Here is a 22374-nt window from a genome sequence, read left to right on the forward strand (position 1 = left end):
AAGGCTCTCTTTACAGAGGGACAGGCGGCCTGAAGTTACAAGGATGTAAACAACAGGTCTGGCCTCTAGATCCACAGAGGTATACATCAGAATGAAGGAAGCCTAAAGCTTCCCACTGTCAATACTGGGGTATGCGCAGAAATAAAAGAACCACCTTCTTTTAGAAAACCTGCAAAAAGCCATCAATCCTAGAATGTGCCAGAATAAACTGTTCAAGGTTGACAATTCAGAAAACAGTCCATACCTCACGTTCCAGATATGATTTAAGGGACTCTGTCTCATTTAACAGAGTAACGCTGCATTTGCCTCTAAAAAACAGAGAAACACATTTTATGAAAAAACATCTTAAATGCTCATGTGATTCACAAGATGATATTACTGAAGTTGTAAACGTAATTTTACCTTACACTGAAGAATACTTTAATAATAATAATAACAATAATAACAATAATAATAATGCACTGGAAGAAAGTAGTCATTACCTAATGTGTGTGGCTGGCAGAGATTCCAGCTGTCGTGAGAGAAACAACTCACGATGTCGTAGCTGATGCTTCTGTTTCTCTGGTAAATCAACCATTTCTGGATTTTCCATCTCTTCTTCCATTTCTCCTAGTTACAAAGAGACAAAATTGATCATCAAGAACAGCGCAAGTATCTATTCTGAGCCAAACAGGATGAGTTGCTCCAAAACCTTTGCTAAATAATTCACATTAATTAGATTAAATCTAACTTCATCTGAATCCACATTTCAGCCAAGTGTATAATAAGGTAATTAGTATAAATCCTTTAAAGATGCCTGTGAAGAACTGCACTGGGATCAAAAGCATTCCAGGTACACACAGGTCATACTGGCATACCAAGCTGAAAGTCACATACTATTCTATGGTTGTATCTGCTACCAACAGACAAGCTCTGAGGAGAGCTGTTCTTGGAGACCCCATCACTGCTCTGACAGATTCATCAGGTAGAAGCTAACACACAGCTACTGAGGCAGTAAATGCAACGTCTTTCCCCTCTGCCAAGCATCAGCTATCTTACACCCTACTCCTCTTTCAGGATATCATAGACTCTTCCATCCTGACTTCAACAGTTTTTGCAGGAAATGCCCCCTGAAAAGGTTATTTATTTATTTAGCATATTTTATGCTCTTTACCCCAACCACAGCAAAGAGATCACAGCACAAGACCAAATGCCTAAGGCCAGTCTTCCAAGCCACTCTACCCTACCATACCACACACATTTGAATGCCGTGCTGCTGCATTTCAAAAGCTTGCTTTATTCTGGTGTCACGATCCACCATGTCTGGCTTTGAGCTATCCAAGCTCCATCCAATCAGTTTTTAAATGAATGCTATAAGTAAATATATGAACTCACATCCACACCAATACATAACTGATCCAAAATATCTCGAGGCACCTTTCTTGTAAGAAATACACTGTTACTGTATTTTGTGTTCATTAGCAAGTACCTTCTCCATTAGGTAAGACAAAGCTGTAAAAGACAAAATACTCCCCTCAAAAAAGCTTCAACCCCCCACCCCCCAGAAAAAAATGTGCAAAGCTTCTTCACGATGAAGGACTTCAAAAGAAAACACCAAGCTTCCTCCTCCCCTAAGAAATTAAGGCAGTTACTGTATTTTCTGAAACCACTGAAAGAAACAGAAAAGTTTCCCAGACTCTAATAGAATGAGCTGTAAAGTCTCATGCATGAATCGTAAAACTCTAATTTTACGGCAGGAGTACTCTCAAAGAGCAGACTTATGCCTGCAGCTTAATCCAACAGTTGTTGCCAAGAAACATTTCTAGTCAGAAACACAGTCAGGCACAGTTATGATTTATATACTCTTAAGATTAGTTAACTATAATCCTCATAGTTATCCTAAAATAAAGCAAACAGAAATGAGAGATCTCCATTTTATAAAACACTAAAATTGCACTCCATTTTAAACAGGCCACCATTACACTGAAGGGGGTGACACAAAATTATGTACCCTTCAGGTTCCCCACAGTTTATCACTGTTTTATTGTCCTGGAAAAAGACCTGTGGTTTATATGCCCTTCAGGTAAGCTGCTCCAGAAAGGAAGGAAAAAAAATAGCAGCATAATTAAACCCAACTGCAACATACAGTAGCTCTTACACCACATGAGCTGTTAAGCATACAGCATTATGCACTTACATGATAATATTTTCCTAGGAACTAGAACACCAAATTTACATTTGTGCCACGGTTTCATGGTTCTGCAATTTATTTACTGAGGTGGATTCTGTTTTAGTTGAAAATTAATATTGTGGCTGCTGACCTACACTATAAATATACCAGCAGTAATCCACAAACAAGTCAGTTTAAGTTCCAAGGTAGCTTGCCTTAAAACTGAAGGATACACAAATGAAAAGGCATTCACGCCTGCATTTACAACAGTTTTGGGTAATGAGAGTAGTGCACTGTGTAATGCAGGAAAAATACCATAAGGAGCAACCTAAAATACTTAATATCTTCAGTATATTTAATAACCTAAAGGGTTGTTTTTTTTTAATTACATTTAAAGAAAAAATAGATATAGCAACCACTTTGTGCCAATCAAATCTCTAAGCAAAATGAAACCACCCAGCACAACCAAGCTAATCTTGGGAACTGCATCCCTTCAGCTAGGCTTGTCTTCCAACTAGTGTTTTATTTATGTGCCCAGCTTCTGTAATAAAATAAGGAAGGTGGGAAGCACACGTTTTCCTCTTATGCCAGCCCTGCTATGCACAGCCTTTCAAAATAAAAATGCACAATACTTTTCTTCTCAAAAACATTAAAGACATTTCTACAGGTAACAAACAACTCCCCCACACTCACGGATAAAACTGTCATAGTTCCCAAAGACAAATTTAGGAGTATTTCAAGAAATGACACAAACAAATCTACACAAGCATCTCCCCTCCTTTTTTCACAGCCATGACTTAGTACTGAAGAGAATGAATCTAGTAAATCATTCTGGAACCAATGGAAGACGGAGAGAATACAGGACTGGATCTAGCACAGGTCGTGAGAAATAAGGACCATGGTTTTAGAAAAATATAAAAATACATATAAAAAATCTTTTCAGAAAGACTTGCCTGCATTTTTTTACGGTACTGCAGAATAAGTGGTATGTGAATACAGAAGGTGCAGTATATTGGGACTTCAATCCTCTCACAAAGCTCTACTTCAAAATTAATCTCTCTGCTTGATAGATGTGCTTGTGCAGATTTAAAACTAAACATTTAGTCTTAATACAGACAGTAATATATCAGCTATGCAGAAGTAGCCAGTGGAATGCTGCAAGGAGTGTATTAAATTAAGTATTATTTGATATTTGATGACAGAATCATTAATAGCGCATTAAACAAAGCTTGAAGATGACTTATACTGGGAACAAGAGACAGGCAGATCGGACACAAACAGCAAGACTCATGTGAAAGCTAACATGTATGGGGAAAAATAATTAGAGTAAACTTGGAGTTGACAGAAGAAACCCAAGAGGCAGTAATTGTAATTTAAAATGGCTGGATGTGTGAGATGTGAAATTAAACATCAATATTTGCTAGACATTAGAAAGAATAGCAATTTGCTATAGATCAGATTGGGCTCTACAACAGAGGCAGAAAGCACCAGCCCTTTCTCTGCATTCTGGGTGTTGTACAAGTAGCTACATGGCAGAATTCGGAAACACACAAAGGCAAACAAGGTACAGAAATCAGGTTTAAAGAGCACAGCAGGTTGTCCAGCTTGGGAGACAGTCTCAAAAGACTGCCACAGGAGAATTAGTTAGCATGCTTATCACTAACAGAAAACGTAAAGAGAAAAAAAAAAAAATTAGGGTCAAAACATTGGGAAACACAGTAAAGCCAGTGCTAGTGAGCTGCGTAACAGTTCCTTTGGTAGCAAAGGAAGCACTGACCTAAAGGTTAAACAGCTCAACTAAGCAGCTTGGAGGGACATTACAGAAGTGTTGCATATGACGAAATGAACAATGTAACACGACATTCCTTCTCCCAGGTCCAGTTTCAAATGGTCTATGTTAAGCCTCAGCCTTATTAATTTTCTTGCTACAAAAAAAAAAAAAAAAACCAAACAAAAAAAAACCAAACCAGATATTGATTCTTAGCTATACAAAGTATCATGAAAGTTTTAACTAATAGAAATCCTTATACCTTGACACTTCAGAAGGTATTTGCTACATTATCAACACATCACACTACAATCCCTTCCAAAATGTCTTGTGACCATCTTTTGCAGCCATGGCTGTGATTACAGGTAACATACAGAGCAAACAGACACCATTTGGGGCACTTAGCTCATCTTTCCTCACTGCACCAGCCCTAGAAGAGAAAAAAGTTTCCTCCTCTCAGTAGCAACAGAGCCAAAGTGTCATCAGTGGAATAATGAATTTGACTTCTCCTAAATCTGCATACGTGGTGTTAGGAGAAAACAGAGAAGGGAAATAAAATTAAAGAAATAAAAAGAGCTAATTTGTGAAGCTATTGCCAAGCTGCATTTAGACTAGTGTTACCTAAAGATAAAACACAACAAAACCCAAACGACCCCCAAATTCAACAGCCCCCCTACTTGTTTAGGCACAGAGGTCTCACCGACTGATTGAGCAATGGCACTTCACTGCAGCGACATATATTTTTAGAAGCTTTGGCACTTAAAAAAACCATGCTGCCATATGTGCCTGGTATCCAAACATCAGCTGCTGAAAACTAACCATTAACTAACCCACCAAACTGGCCAGCAATAACTTACCAGCTCTCCAACCTCTACCAACTAGTCACTCGTTTTACAAATCAGGATAAACATTTTCAATGAAGCAAAAGCTGTGGTCATAAGACAGATCACAACCATCTGGAGATGGTTGGGTTGGATCGTTAGAAGGGAGGATAGGAGGTCATATTCCTGCTGTTGGAACACTTTTAGTTAATGATACAAGACATTATATAGAAACTACATATATATAAAAAATATATAGTCACAGCATCCAACAGTCGCTTGAGGAGTAAACCATCTTTATTACTTCTCTTCCCTCAAGTTCTGCCTGCAATCTTGTTTGCACACATTTATCTTAAACCACTATAAAGTCTCTGGGCAAGAACACTGAACAGTCTTCTACTTGTGAAGCAGGTTTGTTTCAGAAAGAGGTGGAGAAATTCCCTAGAATAATTTGTGAGGTCATTAAAGAGGTCACTATTTTTACAAATAAAAAGAGCTAACAATGTATGGAAGCCTTTATAACGCTGAAAGATTTATAGGACAGACCAGACAAGTTTTATATCATATGATAAAAACAGTAAGATCATAGACCAAATCCAAGAATCAGGTTGCATACATCAGGTGCTAATTTACAGTCTCCAACTATAGAATAAGGTGCTTCCAGCTCATTTCTCTTTATAAAGAATTATGAGAAAAGACAAGGTACCTCAGACTTGTCTGTTTCAGATATCTGATGGATTATGCAAGCTAAGGCATAAGTGGGTTTTGCTATGGGTTTGGTTTTTTTTTCCCTTTAAATCTTGCAGTATTCATTTCAACCACATCTTTTTCCTTTCTTTATTGTGATATTACAAAATAAACATATACTTTTCCCATTCATGCTCTGGCCATATCTTGCCATTACTTGGTCTCTCGCCGCATTGATCTCAACAGTAGGTCTAAAATAAAGGCATCTTGAACAGAAGACTGTGTGAATCCAGAAATGTCTGCAGTCAGAATGCTCCATTAATCAGCTGAACAAAGGCAGTTAAAAGATCAGCGATGCAGATACGTACATCTACTGCAAATGCATCAAAATGAGGCAACAGGAGACTTTATGGAAATGAACTCAAAGTCAATGACAGTGCCGATATCTGTACTAGAATCTTAACATCCACAAAATTCAATTTCATTATATCACGCAGGTTGTAGATGTTTTTTTTTTTTTCAGAATAAAGAACTAACACTGCCCAAAAGCTTCATTTTATTCTCTTCTCCCTCTGTAAGAAGAAAGGAAGTCTCACAACAGCACATCTATCTAAATAAATGAAAGCCATTTAGAAGCAATTTTATAATGCAATAGAAACATACTGGAAAAAAATGTTAGTTAGTAATGAAATTTACACTAAGAGACAGCCTCAGTTGTCTCTGGTGGTTCTATTAATAGGATTGTGTTATAGAAGAATTTTACTATGAATATGAACAATGAACTATTTGTTAGCATTAAAAGAAACCCTTCAATTTCTTATCACAAAAAAAATCAGCCTTTGCAGGTTCAAAGAGCATTTATATGAGTTCAAATACTTTCCACTTTCAGCCTCAGACATGCATTTCTTTGAATCATTCCTACCTGCTTCCTTTACTAAATCTAGTGAAGTGAGACACAATGAAGGAATCAATAGTCATGTTTATGGTGAAGCTCCTACTCAGCTTCAGTATTCTCTGATAAAACTAGCTCTGATAAAACTAGCACTGTGCACTGAAGAGATACCAAAAAAGCTTTGCTACCACAGTTCTGCAACATAGCCAAATCTCATCTCAGTGCCATGTGACATTTTTCCTATGGTATGGTTGCAATGGAGTGACTTATTTGGACTTGAAACTACAACACAAGACATCGGAATTTATCAACAAGGGTCTAGTTTTGCTGCATGCTTTCCTCAATGGCACTACAGCACTGAGAACACAGCAAGACACAATATTGTTAAAACAGAGTATCCGATTTAATCAATGTCCATACAGTCCAGCTATGTAGATCTCCATTACATATATATCACAGTCTATTGACACACCAAGAAACATACTAAAAAAACAATGCTGCTTGGCAGCCAAGTCATAATATTGATATGCCAAGATCTGATTGCTTCTTTTTCATTAATGCATGTGCCTTGAATTACACGGCTTGATATGGTTGTCCATGCTTTTCGCTAAATTTTAAGCAATCTGAACTCCACTATTTGTAAGTAAAAACAGTTTAGTAACTCCACCTGCTTAGTCTTTTTCTCCCTTTAAACATGTCTGGTTTCATAACTGTTTTGTTAGTACTATATCCATCATTTTGCAAGGATGGAACAAAAGAGATGAACTGACAGAGGAAGGTGTAATGAAACTAAATCTAATTCTCACCAGCAACTAAAGTGGAGTCAAATGGGCTGGAAGCACCCCAGATCAACTGCCCAAAGTCACTATTTCTTCTCTGAAGACAGATACTCTCCATGAGAGCCAGCTAGTGTGCCCCGCTCTCATCCTTTCTAATTTATAATGTACAGATCTACAGCAGCTGCTTAGCTATTGGGGGTGGGGAGGCTGGGGGTGGAATTTGTGGGGTTTTTTTTAAAACCATCCAAATTTTTCTTGCAGTATATTGTCTTACAGATTTATATAGGCAAGCATCTAATCTGTACTGACACAGAACTATTTTTTGCATGAACTTTCTAGCATTTTAAAACTGTTTCTATAACTGAAAGAGAATCGTAACACTAAGTTTCTGTTGAGAACTAAGTTTCCATCTCTACTTAGCAGGGTATCTCACACGTTTTTGATCTCCTCAGAAGAGGAGTAAATGCTAACCTAAGTTAACAAAATATCCTAAGAAATAACAAAAATCAAGAAATTAGTTACATGGCACACAGGCAAGGGGGGCTGATGCAAGGTAGCATGAACAGCTCCCTGAATTTTATAACAGTTCAATTTCATGCTTTTTAATTAATTTTTAAGTAGCTACAGCATTCAAAAAAAGTTTTCAAGTCTCCTCTCAACACAGCCATTCTTTTTTCCTAACAAAAGGACTTAAAATATTCAAAATACTGGAATCATGTCCTGAAATTCAGTGCTTTTAAAGTCTGTATCCTGAGCATGTTCAGACGATAGCTGTGTCACTACAAAAAATATTATTAATGCTGGAATTTAAAGAGAATTTCTGTTATCCAAGTTTCAAGTTGGTTTCCTATGATCAGTCTATCTACTCATAAAAAAAGTGTGAGCTGGTTTTTATGGGAAGTTGTTTGCTTTATTTCTTTTTCAATCTACTAATCAAACCAAATAATTAGAAGTAATATATGAGACAGGGAGAATACATCTTCTCATCCCCAAAATTAAGAAATTTACTTCTGTGAAGCAAGTAGGATGATTTTATTCAGCCCTAACTGAAAATCTATGTCCTGTCTGAGATTAATAAGGACATTTAAGAATAATAATACTGACACTTGTAATTATAACATTAAAGTTCTATTCAAGTTTGGCAATTTTGCGTAGAAGAAATCTGAACACAAACAAGCTTACTTGCATGTTTGTCTGCCAATACAATCAGTGTACTTGATATGTCTCTTCTTCTGTAGAAGCATACCACCTTTGCTTCCACATTTCCATTGGCAGTCTGAAACAGGAAAAGAGAAAAATTGAGCACAAATCAAGGACTGAACTGTATGTGCACCAAACGACAAATATCAGACATAATGTGGAATTTTGTTACAAGAGCTACACAGCTCTTGTACCTTCTACCTTCTAGTACCCTCCAGCTGCACACACTTAGCCTAACAACACAGAGACTCTGGTGTAATCCATTCCAGGGTAGGGAAACAAAGTTTGGCCTTTTCCTCCTAATTGTTTCTGTGGGATCACCATGTTCAGCAGTTACAGATATTTCAGTTACAGATGTTTCAAGGGGCAAGAAATACCACTTACCTGCAGTTACAACATATTTACATGTCACTTTGGTACTTTTCAGGTAATACCTACATTAAGTAGAACTCAAAAGCATTTTTAAAATCCTAATAAAAACAGCTGAGAAACGTAACAACAGAATTCACATTCAGGCTGTTCTCCAAACTCTGTTGGACAGTAGGAAAGCAAAAGAACTCAGCCATTATTACCTTCACAAAAGGTTTTTTTCTCTCTGACAGCACTGGTGAGCTAAACAATGACCAACACAAAAAAACATTCAAAAAGGAGAGCCAAGGAAGCTGCACCAGGAAATAAACTGTAAACCACTGACAACATACAAAAAGGGCTGAATTTTTCAAAGGTTTGGGATTTTTTTCTTAAAGCTCTTAAAATGTGATCATCAATCACTTGTAAGATGGCACCTGCCGAATTGTGAAAGTGCATTTATACAAACTCTGGGGAAAATGTACCTACTGGTGTGTAACAGCCAATCTACTGCCTCTAAAATAAATCCACAAATAATTACAATGTAACTTCAAGGAGTTGTATGGTACTACTGAAGGGGCCTTGAAAACCATGAGCCTGCTCAGCTTCATAAATGAGCAGCTTGTGGCTAAGATGTGAATGGAGGAAATGTTTCATCTTTTATACTATTGGTTTTCCTAGCACAAAGAAAGGAAAGGGAGAAAAAAATCCCAAAACAAACCCCAACAAACAAGCACACACAAAAACAAACACCCCAACAATCGACACAAATATTTGTCCTTGCAGCCTAACAGTTTTTGGTACAGAGCCTGAGGAACTTCTACCCTTTTCTGCTAAATAATTCAGAAGTTTCGAATTTTGAGGAACTAAAACAGAAAGGCAGGAGCCATCTTGCTAAACTACAGATAGCTACATTGTAGAATTCTGTATTTCATTTAACTGCCCGAACTTCATTTACACTCAGGGAAAAAAAAAGGCAACTCAAGATACACAATTCACTTCAACCTGAAAGCTTTACTTCAAAGCACGAATCAGGGAAACTACAGCTCAAGCAAGAGCTGCACACAGATGAGAGGCCCAGGCTGAAAGTTTTTTTTCAAAGGGGGGAAGAATGAAGAGGGAAAGCACAGCAGAAAACAACTCGTTCCTAGAAAGTGGTCAGCACCCTGTAACTGGTGGAATACAGCTACCGATACCCTCATGGCTACGGATCCACTGGGAACATTCTAAGAACTTGATCTCACTTCATTAATGGAGGAGAGACAAAAGTATTTCTGCAAAAGACCTCCAATAAAAAGCAGGGGCTACAACGATATCCTAGCCTTCACATTCTTTCTTTGTCATTATATTGATGCCTTTTCAATTCCAAATAGCTGGTTTGGAAAGACCTGGTTTTCCATCACTGGTGGCTGAAGAAAAAGATCTAATTTTAGCCAGTTAATTTAAATTTAAATCCAAACCAGCGATGTCATATTCCTTTGGGGGCGCAGAGAGACTGCAGTGGGCACACTGGTACTAAACCTGAGAAAGCAGCATGTTTAGAACACAGCTAACAACTTCAGAACGCTCTCCCCCACCCCTTGTATAGGTAAAATTTCAGCATCGAGGACATCAGCTGGCTTCCCACACACAAGCTACCATGCTTCCCTTTTAGATACAATAAAAAGGAAATTTGGCAGATGAAATGATACACTGGCCCAAAGACAACCAGCAAAGTCTGAGGAAGCAGACAATAGCTCCCAACTTTCCTGTTGAACAAGCCTCCCCAAGAAAGATCAAATTACAAAACTCTCCATCCTCTAGGCAAACTATTATCTTTGTATCACATGATCCTGGCACAGGATTGAAGAACTGCAGAAATATCCTGCCCTACAGGTGGGCATAACCACCTTGAGAATGACCTACCACTGACATGCAGTCCTTTCATACCAAAGGAGAACAATCCAACAGGTCTCAAAGCATTCCAGAAAACTATTAGAACAAAAGTATTTTTAAGCTCCTAATTACCAGAGAACTGCTAAAGAATTGGTTTGATTTTAATCAAATCAAACAGATCATAAATTCAATTAACTTCAAAGACTTGAAGGAAGAACTTGTTTACCTTATTGAGCTCTTCTATTCTTCGTATCAAATACGGGTTACTTGAAGAATTCTCAAAGTAGACATAATCTGACAAAAAGAAAAAAAGCTCTTTACAATATGAACTGCTAAAAAAATTGAATCAAAACCTCCCATGCATACCTGTTAGAGACATCACGGCAAATTCATTTCTTGGCACAACCAGTATTTCAAATGTTCCTACCAAATCCAGGATTTTAATAAAGGAAATAAAACCCCCACACCAGTATAAGGAACATTTATTAGTGCAATCTGGAGGCAATAAACTCACTTTCAGGGGAAAAAAAATACGATGCTCTACCATCAGCCCTGAAAGCAAATCATATGATCTTCATTCTCTCCCCAATCAGATTGTTTCCACTTCTATCACACTGCTGTCTTTACTTGCTTCCTCTTCTTTCCTTTTCCACTCCAACACATATTACACATTTTACACATATTGTCCATTTACTAAGAGTACAAACAGTTTCATTCTTTCTTTCTCCTTTATCTTTCTCTCTACTTCCTGGTCTTTTACACTTACTCCAGAAGCCAAACCCTAAGCCTTAAATGAGGCAAAAAAAGAGGGCCGAGTTCACCTCCCTGCTGCAGCCACACACCCTCGGGTGCTGACCTTGCATACAGATCTAACAACCATTCCTTCAAGACTATTTACTAAAATCAAGACTATTTCCCTTCAGATTTCCCAGCCCATTATTGTTTGGAGTCAGAAGGTAGTGGAAGGACCCACAGTCCCCGGGCATGACTCAGATAATCTTCTGCAATGAAGACAAGACATTAGCATGATGCTCCAACAATGAATGGGTTTTTAGCAGTGCTCCCCTTCTGTAAACAGAGACAACTACTGACACTGTTAGCTTAAATCTCAAAATGCTTGTTAAAAGGGCAGTCAGTATCAGAGATATTCTTACCATCTCCCCAGCTCAAAGGAAGCAAATGCTCCTGAAGAGCTGCACCATGAGTTAACCATTCCCCTCTTATCCTCAAGGTGTCCAGGGAAGTATCAGAGCATTCATCCTTCACATCCTGCAGAAGCCCTTCAAATTCCTCAGGTCAAGCTGCTCAAGCTCCTGACACGGATCTTCTAAGACTACTGCTTTAGCTCCTGTTATCTACAGGTGTCCCTGGAGTTAACACGCCAAGCTATCCGCTATGTGAGACCCAAGAGCACAACAGGGACTGCGGGCCCAGTGACACAGCAGAAACTGCAGCTTGCACGACCTGCCAACAACTCAGGTGTCTTCATGTTCCCCCAACAAGGCTGGCGCGCCTTGGGAGACAGGTCACCAGTTGAGAATCCCAGGGGATACAATCCCAAGAGTGATAAAAAAGCTTGAAAGCTCTTGTCTTCCCAAAACCTATGTCATGTGCCACAAGTTGCAAGGACACCTTGCACTGAAGCCTCAACACGACCTTGAAGTTGTGAGTGACAAGGCTCTGTGTGATGCCAATCCTCAAACAGTGCACACCTGGAGTCATCTAACGATGCATACTGTAACCAGGGCTAATAAAGCATAGAAACACTATTTTATATATATATATAATTTTTGTGCATTCAGTGCTCCACACTTCTCAGACTGATCATCAGCCATCTTCACGCGCACTAACATGCATGTGAGCGACTCCACAACTTCCTTCCCAACTCCCAGAGTTGGGTCTTTCTAAATGTCACTTCCCTGCAGGCTTTAGACTGGAAAATGGTCTCATCTAAGGAATTCAGATTGGACATCTGCTTTGTAGATAACAAAGTTACTGGAAATGGTTAAATAACCCAAGTAACCAGGTCCTAAATTTTCACTCCCAAGCACAACATGGAAAACAACAGGCTCAACATTACTATGACCAACTCTACCGGAAGTCCCGAAACCAAACAGATATTGTGCAGCACCAGCAACAACAACTGCTGACTGAAACAACAATGACGGGCATTAAGCAATTTACAGATCAGCAGAGCTTTAGGGATATCTTTTTCCCCCACAACAGAACCATCCATGACACAACAAAGGCAATGCAGTGGAGGATGTGGAAGCTCTGAGGTACCTCCATGCTCACTGGCGACTTCTCAAGGCTCCACCACCTGAAGAAAGGATGAGTTCTTTCCCTCCAGCCCTCTCATTACTCCCAAGACAACCTGCTAACCCCCACCTCAGGTAGTTTGGATGAGACTGATGCAAAAATCTTATATTTGTGAACACTGTGACTAAAAATTAAAAGGAAATGTCAATCTCTTCCCTGAAAATACAATCTTGTTAATTCTATGGATTTCAGGTGACTGAGAGCTTTTTTTGCATGCATATATGTGCATATATTCTCACAGACACATTTTCTACCCCAAGGGAACATCAAATCCATTTTTCATGTAACACTTATTGATTGTAGAATCTGGCATGGATTTAAAGAAAGCTTATCACAGATGAATGGTTTCCAAAGAACAGCTCACGGTGGCATCCAACAGTTTTGAATAATAAACCCCCCAAAACATTTGTTTTGCTCAGCAGAGGAACATCCCCAAACCTGCATTCTGTGATCAGCAACTGCAAACAAAGCTCACACAAAACAGCCAACTGCTCACTGCAGAACTGAAGCTGTCCCACGGGATGCTTCAAGAGCTGACACATGACAGTGTGGAGGTGCATACTTAGACCAATGCCTGATGACTTCATCATGTCACAAACGCACAGCCTAGTACATCTCATCCACGTTTCAGACTAATGCCACAACTATGTTAAGCGTATCACCAGTAGCTATGCAACTAATGAAGACCTATTTCCCATTACTCAAATTACCTGGAAAAGGGTTTCTTCCTCTCTGCAAGTAATGCAGAGTGCCCTGCAAATCACATAAACCAGAATGCGAGCAGATCAGAGGGGAGTAATTTGCATTTTTCATAGAGATTTTAAATACTTCAACTAAAATTAAAATGCTACCCTGCACAGAGAAATGCTTGAATTACTCACTGTTCCACACATGTAACAAGGAAATTTCAAGTTCAACAAACCACTTTCCAAAATGATGCCTTAGCAGGGAAGAGCACTCTTCAAATTATTCCAGAAGAAACAAAAAACATGAAGGTTGGTTTCCTGCACACCAGGTTTAAAGGATGCCTAAACCATGCTTCACTGACCCCTACACTCCAAAATACCTCCTTTCCCCATGAGCTGCAGTTCCCCTTCATCTCCAGCTTCCTCCCCGTATCATGGAACAGCATCCTTCTCATAATGCCTACCCAGCTAATACTATTACTTTTGCTTTAAGGACAGTAGCTACAACTGCCTACAGAAGCAGCTGGGTAACAGAAACCCTCTACAGTGTCCCAGCAATCCAATTTACAATGGGGGACATCCTGTATGTGCACAAGTGCCTGAGTCTTTGTGCCCTAGGCTAAAACAGAGGATAGGGAAAGAGACAAAGTTAACAGACCTCTAAACAACAGGAAGAAACCCATCTCAGCTCCTGCCACAGAACAGGAAGGAAAGAGTACACTAAAACGAAATACAAGGTCTAGGGACAGAAAAGTAGAGCCTCATAGCAAGCAAACCAAGTCAGACCCTTCAACTGGCAATCCTTGCTAATTTATTTGCTTTCCTACTTACACAACTGAAGAAAAGGACTAGCCTATCCACTCCGCAGCCCACAAGCACAGTGTGTGTCCTTACAAACCACAACCACCATAAAACACATGAAGCTCACCCCTTACCACCAAACTGCCTGAACAAAGGGTTGGCTCAGGCTGGCAATTCAATCCTATACCTTCACAACAGCTTGCAGCTTAAACTCACAGTCCCTGACTTAATCAGCCATGCATCCACATCACTGTAATTAACAGCATCACTCATGCACACTACAGAATTATCTGTGATAAGGCTAAAACAATGACTGAGGATCATGGCAATACCATAAGATAGTAGGGATCATCACACATATCATAACCTTCTGACTAAAACTCAAGATGTTTTTCTTCCTTTTGCCTACACTACTATAGAGTAAAAGTACCTCCATACATAAATCTACCCCAAAACCCTTTATATCTCATAATATTTTTTTCCTAAAGTTGAAAAAAACACATAACTTACTAGAAAGTGATGCTGTATTACACAGGTACTGAACTGCTGGAACACACAGAAAGGAGCATACTTGCAACAGAATGACAGCTTACAGAAATTTTCCACAAAGGTGGTAAAACTATTGTTCTCAATTAGCAGTAAACAAACTTTCTTTTTGCTCTCATATCCTTTTAAGACATCACTGCAAAAAAGCTTCCCCTTCTGCCCTCTTCAAGCTGTTGATTAAGTCTACTTCGGTCCATGGAAAAGAAAATCAGGAGGGGGTACCGCAAAAGAAAGAACACTGTCTAGAGGTCATATGTTCAGAAGATTAGACATGTCTGAGCTACCTAATAACCTTATGGGCTTTTAGGCAATCAAGCTGCAAAAATGCCCAAAAGTATTTTTATCCTTCCCAACTTACATCTGCCTTTCAAGCTACAAGTGCTGAGGACCAACCGTGCTGAATACTCCCCACCTTACCTGCAGAAAGTTGCACGCAGTGCATACAGCAGTCTACAGATGTACCTGGGAAACAAGGAAGGCTGAAGCCTTCTCCTTCCCATGCTCACTACCACTGGTGGGCAGAATGTGCATTTCCAGACGTGATAAAGAAGGAACTTCACAGTTGCAAATATTTCCCCTGCCCAAACCACAAAGCTGCTGCCCTGAATTAAAGATGAGCATCAAGAGAGTGCATAGACTTAAGATGACCTGCCTACTTTATGACTTCTCTTATGGGAAATACATGTCTCCTCATACTCTGGGTTTCCAATTCAACTCTGGGCCAGCTTCTTTCAGTAAGCTCCAGTTTTCAAATTATTCAGTAGCTTGGTCCTGAATCTGTCAATCACTTTACATTTTGGATAATACAATCCCTCCTGATCTATGTTCTTGTGTAAAAGGAAGCTGGAGGGGTTACACTGTTTTAAGCCTACAAGTCAAGCACTCTCACCTGGCAGACCCAGGTTCCATTGCCTTCTGGCTGTTTGAAGCACACCACCACCCACAGCAGATGTCACCTGATGAAATGTTTAGCTACGGAACAGATAGAATTTCAAGAAAGCAAGCCTTACCAGCACAGTATTTTCATTACCAGAAATGCAAAACTGGAACAGTTGTTTCTGTTGCTATGTGGTCCAATACACCTGGTGGTATACATGAACCAGGTATTTACAATTTCACAGATCAAAGGTATTAAAAACAGACTGTCAGCACAAGTTCAACTTGTATTTACCAGACAGCAGTATCTGTGGCTACTGTACAGACAAGATACATACTGTCCTGTCCTCAGCTTGCTGTGCTATGGGCAACACACCCCTACCGCCACTCAGCTCCTTAAAAAAGGAGTGGAAATGAACAAGCCAAGCACACAGCATCTGCAATACCTATAGCCACTTAGTGAGGGACATGGCAAAAGCAAGCACTGTCTCCTGCAGAAATCTCCAGCAGTTAGCAGCAAACCACCATTAAAATTTTGTGAGGGCAGGTTGAGGTACCTCAGTTAATTCAAGCTAGCTCTGCTCTTTTTCCTTGATCAAGGATTATCTACACGTTCACATGGTAAACAAAATGTTCAGATTTTATTTTCTTGCAAATGTATAGAACTTGTACCTAGAAAGGGGCAGCCAATACAACTTGGCTGTTTTGAGATGAAACCTACATATCATTTTCTGACTTGCCTCCAAAAATCCAGGTTCAGTATTCCCCAAACCACAGCCCTGAAGTCGAAGCAACTCACAGCAAGGCCCACGTAACAGGACTACAGACCTACAAAAATGCTGATACAAACTTTCATCACTGTAAGCTCTACTCATGTAGGAACAGATACTACAAGAAAAACCTACTAAACCAAAACAACAAAACAAAAATGCCACACCAAATCTATGAATAACCTGCAATGGTTATAAACAAAACCTCAAAGGTCTACCACACAGAACTCTACTCAAGCTAAGAAATATTCCTTACCCTTCTGGAGCAAAAAAACCCCATCTAAGTTAATGACATGCAGTTTGCTTGGGCAACCTAACAGCTGCTTGACTCAGTTTAAACTCTGAAACATTAAGTGATTTGGAACTTCCCAAAGGTCTTCTGTTCTTTGTTTTCTGTCATGTCAAAGGGGGAAGAAAAATTCCTGTCCAGCTACCTCATATAATTTTTCTTCCTGATTCTTAGTGAAACAAGGTTTATGCAACTCCATTATCCACCCATTAGTTCTTCCCTATTAACGCCTGAACCCTTTGTTTAAAACATTTCACAGAGGGACAGAAGTCTCAAAGATAATTAAGTTCTGAACGCTGTTCCCTATCTTAAAAACATAGATACTACAACTACAAGAGAAAGTGAGACAGTAAGACAGACAGTTAGAGATATGAAATGGTTCCCACTTCAGAAACAATTAACAGACTAGGTTTTAAAGCAAATCACTGGAGATCCCACAGTGTTTGGGGGGATTATCAAAAGAGCTTGCTTTCTTATGAACCTCCCAACACCTCTTTTGTCAGTTCTGTTCAAGGCAGGTCTTGGGCTCGATTAACTTCCTATCTGACTTATTATGACCAAGTATGCTCTCATGTATGCTGGGGAAGAAGGCAGGTATTCTGCCTAGCAGCAACAATCTAGGGAGTCAAGATCTCAGCTCTGGATGAGGCACTGCGTTCATACATACGGTATCTTTCCCAGTAAAAGTGTAAAATTACAAAGGAGTTGGAAGAGAAAGGGAAGAACCACCCCATGGAAGAAAACATGAATTTTACACAAGTTCAACATCCTTATTTCTGTTCCTCACAGCCCTGTCAGCTGTTTTCAGTTGCAGAAGATCTGTGGAAAAACTAAAGAACAGTAACCTGCTTGTTCTTGTGAAGAAGAGGTGATGGGTGTCAGCTGTACTGCATGGGTCACTCTTCTTAGACAAGAACTATGCCACACTGAACTGTTATTAGTGATGCCAGCTTAAACGAAAGGTAGGGAGACTGTGTACAAACAAGACTTGAAAAGAGAATTTGTGAGAATCCTGGAAACAAAATTAAGCTTCCAAAGTACTACCCTGAGGAAAAAGAAGCAATTCTACCGCTAGAAATCAATTATATCGCAGTACAAGGAAACCCATTTCAATTAATCCACTCCCAATACCTCAGCTGTAACTGAGGCACATTTGTATGTGGCTCTGACCCTTCAGGTTCACTAAGTCACCTCCCTCAAGCTTCCTGTAGGACAAGCATAAAAGAAATACTCCTGGAGAACCATTTTTTTATTCTCTGCTTTACATGAGCTATCCAAGCATGATTCAAAGACCTCTCAACACACAGCTCTTCAACTCCCAAGAATGCAGCTACACAAACATTTTGTGCAGTAGCAAAGTTGTGAGTATACATAATCTCAGCTGCACCAGCACAACTCCTTGTGGGACAATACCATGAACCAGCCCATGGAAACAGTCCATACAGTTCTTAAAAAAACAAAAACCTTTCCCGTAAGGTGGGCTCTAAGGGACGACCAGGATTGTCTAATTTACAGAAGAAACACAGAAACACTTGAGCAGACAGAGAAACTGGTAAGAAGAGAACTTCTTAAATCACGGGGGTGAGAAGGAACAGACATAGGGGAGGAATAATCTCAGACTGCACCCTAATAGTCTTCTCTAGCAGCCAAGAGAACAGCCTGTTCTATTGCAATTCTCATTGCTAAGGACAGATAAGAAAAACATTTTTCCACAAGATATCCAGGCAACATCGAAGATGACAAGAAACCAGTTTCATGTTCCCTGCAAATACCTCAAAGAGTTGCAGAACAAACTAAACAACAACAGAAAAGTTGGTTTGCTTTTTTTTTCCTTTGGGCTGGTTGGTTTAAGTACAATGTTCCACTTCACTAGTCAATGTGAATTAACTTCTTGGGCCATGGCATGACAGTATATTAAGTCCAGAGTCTGGGGTTTCAGTGCCAGATCAAAACCATCATGACTTCACAATGTAAAACACGGATGAAGTATAAACTCCTGCCATAGTTTTGCAGATGTTTCTTCAAACAAGAGTGCCAGTGAGGCTGATTCATCCCCCGCCCTCTCATACCACCCCCTCAAGTTGTGACATCTTCTCCGTGGATGGAGGAGACGGGCGCACACGTGGGAAACCTGATTAGGAACACACCCCGGTCAAAAAACTGTCTCCCAACCAAACCACTTCCCTGATGTGCTTCACTGCACAACCACACTGAGCTGTGTAAGCCCAGCTAAGGAAACAATGTGGGACAGTAACCAGTGCCTGCGAGCAAGCGCACCTTACATCTACACCTCTACCTAAAGAAACATCCACAGAAACAGTCTCACTTGGCTGGTTCAAATCTGCTCAGATGTTGACAACTTAACTCTGTAAGGACAAGCTCTGTGCTAAATCAGGCATCATCTGCTCACAACACACTAACTTTATGCTTAGTCAAGTATCGTCTGTCCTCCTACATCTTGCATAAAGGCATGAAGTCCCCAAATTAACCAGAGCACATCATGAGCAATTTAACAGAAACACTACCATGGGCCACATTTGCCACAGATCAGGATGGTGATCTGGCACCGCACAGCACCAGAGCTGTGAAACCCAAGGTGCTAGGAATGCTAAACAGCTTGCGAGTAGCACACGTGTAAAAGACTGGAGAAGCCTACATTTTTGCTTTCACTTGCAAACTCACTTTAAAGCTGCCAACGAACTTCTTCGCTTTACTTCATTGATCAATGTCAAGTAAAAATTGCCTCAGGAATACTTCTCCTTCCTAAAGATGATCCAGCCAAAGAACTGGAAAAGGAGAACATGTGCATGCTTCTTTCTGGGCTGGGCCACACTGCCTGAAGGCTTCACTGGTGCTTTGGAGGTCCTGCACTGGTTCTTCTAAATTTGGTTTTACAAGTAAAGGGGAGAGGAAGAATCATAACAGACTCTAAGAAACACTCTGAAGCAGGGCTTCTTTGTGTATTATATCTACAGCGGCGAGCTCGGAGATAATAAAGACCTAGAACTGTAATATCTTATAAGAGCACCTTTCCTAACAGTTCCAGTTATCTAAACCTCATAGGAAATGCAGGCAAAGCAGCTGGAGGCTTGGTAACTTACCTATTTGAGGATTTAAAAAATAATGATCTTGCAAAGCAGTAAGATGTGGTGTAAAAACTCCTTGCTTGGTGTAGAAATAACACTGACTTAACAGATGACTTGTTGCCAGAAGATGTGCAGAACTAGGAGGAGGTGACCTCCAACAGTTCATATCCATACTTTCAAGAGAGATTAAGACTCTATAGTTATTTAAAGTTAGGATGTTTATACATCAGAAGTTGCCAGAAAAACAACTAGTGAAAGGACAATCTCTCCCATTCACCCAAAAATCTCACTAGTTAAACGAAAGAAGATCCTTAAAGAGTTTAAAAGTCCCTTTTCCACAATTTCTTGTCAAGTGTCTTTTATTCACCATCACTGAAAAGCAAAACACACAAAGATGACTGGCTGGGCTCCGAAGGCTGCCAACAGGGTGCAGGCCCACCAAACCACTGCCAGACCCCGCGCGCAGTGCAGGCTGTGCCCCTATCCCAGCCCTCCCACCAGCCAACCTGGCACAGGAAACTGTTTAAACTTACTAACCCAGCAGAAAACTGTCCCCATTGCTCAGCGGACCTTCTAAAGGGCCAGTGACGCCAATGTGGCCAAAGAGGCAGCCAAGGAAAGTGAGACGAGGCACCAGGTGAGCACCACCCTTTCCTGCCTCTGGCAGAAGCAAGTTTAGTGCTTTCTCTCCATTTTGCCAGCTGCAAACAGCTTGAGAGCTATTACAAATCCACAGAATGTGCATCAATACCATAGTTACAGGTCTAGCCCCCAAACACATCTGAGCTGGCTGACAACACACTCCCCACTATGCAGCATTTCCCAATTAAAGACTAATGAATGCTGAAGAGGTCTAATACAGAGGAGAGGGGGAAGGAAAGGAAAACTGTAAAACACAAGAAGATAAACTTGCGTAACTATAAACAATGAAAGGAAAAGATTAAGAAACCCACTGCCTGGCTGTTGCTGAAAGATGATAAGCTAAAAGTTGTCCTAAATTTACTAGGGCAAATGACTACATAAACGTATTAGTAAGTTGCAAGAATAAACTCTCATTTTTATTACCTTTACTGGTTATTTAATACCTCTCTCCACCAAACTCACTCTCAGCTCAGCTTACCTTCAAATACTGCTCTTCAGCTGAAAGTTAACAACAAAAAGGTACTACTAATAAAAAAACATTACCACCAAACACAACCAAAACAGAATTATCCCAAGGTACCCCCTCTTCCAACCCAAAATACATCCACCCTGATAACAAAGCAAGGAGACAGGAGAAGGGTTTACACATGCCCTGAAGTTAAATAATCTGAATTACAGGCTCCAGATCTGGACTCAACAACATGCTTCCATGTGAGCTTCCTTAGAAAGTCTGTACCTCAGTTCATCAGGAAAAGCAGAGAAGACTGTTGTTGACATCACTGTGATGCCAAGAGGGCCAATGCACCCATCTGCTCACAGTCCTCTGGCAGCAGTTCGGACGACAAGAGACCTATGCTGCCATGACAGTCTGGATGCCAAAAGGGGATATGTAACGGGATGAGGGCAGGTCAAATCGTGGTCTTCAGCTGCACATTAATAACACCCTGTAGCAACAGAGAGGTGATGTCATTCTGCCATTCTTAAAAACTCTGGGGCTGGCTACGCTGCAATGAGAAGTATGACTGCAGCACACACAGGAACACAGACACCAGATCTAATCCAGTCAGCTAGAATAACACCACCAAGTAAGTTGTGGAGCTTCAGTCTCCAGGGCACTGGAAGAACGCTGCTGGAAATATTAGGTGCCCGTGCCAGGCACTGTGGGGTCCTTTCATCTGCTTTAAACATGTTAGATGCAGCTAATACATATGTGCACGACTGACCTGTGATCACATCTCCTAATGCCATATACATTAAGTATACCAGATTCAAAAGCTGTGATAATTTTGTAGCTGAGAACGCTCCCAAACAAGAGGGTAACTCTTACAAGTCAAGAACATGTAAGAGGCTTTTCATCTAAAAGCATAAACTGACACTTGTCTTAGCAAAAGTGCTGGCTTCAGTAGTTCTTCCTCCATCCTTCCTCTCCTTTCTTTCCCATCCCCTTGTTCCCAGAACTCCCACTGAGCCCATTCAGCTGTTCACACAGTCCCACAGTGAACCAGATCGGGTAGCTGATGCAGATTAAAAATAATCCAGGAAAAAACAAAGAGTGAGGAGGAGGGAAGGTGGAAAAATGTAAGTTCCTCAAATTGGTGCATGATGGAAATGCAAAAATCATTGTTTCACTGAATCAGGGGAATGCCATAGGGGCACAAACTTGCAGTGGGGCTCAATCAATTACTGCCACTAAAGAAGTACTCATGGTACAATTAAACTCTCCCAGAGAAGGTGGAGACAGAATAGCTGTTGGAAAGTCTCTTGATAGGAGATGACCTGTTCTCCTCCAGGCAGCTGACACAGCACACTCCTGAAAGGGGAGCCTGGCACTAGCTAGAAC

The 22374-nt window shown here is 40.3% G+C and overlaps 1 protein-coding gene across 4 annotated transcripts in view; it reads right to left on the bottom strand.

The window, feature by feature from the left end:
* The window catches only part of MTA1 (metastasis associated 1), an 81074-nt gene that overhangs the window by 54492 nt on the left and 4208 nt on the right, over window positions 1-22374 (bottom strand). For all 4 annotated transcript variants that reach the window (XM_065673906.1, XM_065673907.1, XM_065673908.1 and 1 more), the window contains exons 2-5: window positions 10746-10813; window positions 8279-8372; window positions 483-609; window positions 245-308 (exon numbers count right to left, since the gene is read on the bottom strand). In XM_065673906.1, coding sequence (XP_065529978.1) covers window positions 245-308; window positions 483-609; window positions 8279-8372; window positions 10746-10813 — 353 coding nt within the window. The remainder of the gene's footprint in view (window positions 1-244; window positions 309-482; window positions 610-8278; window positions 8373-10745; window positions 10814-22374) is intronic.

The sequence above is a fragment of the Lathamus discolor genome, chromosome 3 (genome assembly GCF_037157495.1).
Source record: "Lathamus discolor isolate bLatDis1 chromosome 3, bLatDis1.hap1, whole genome shotgun sequence".
Taxonomy (NCBI): Eukaryota; Metazoa; Chordata; class Aves; order Psittaciformes; family Psittacidae; genus Lathamus; species Lathamus discolor.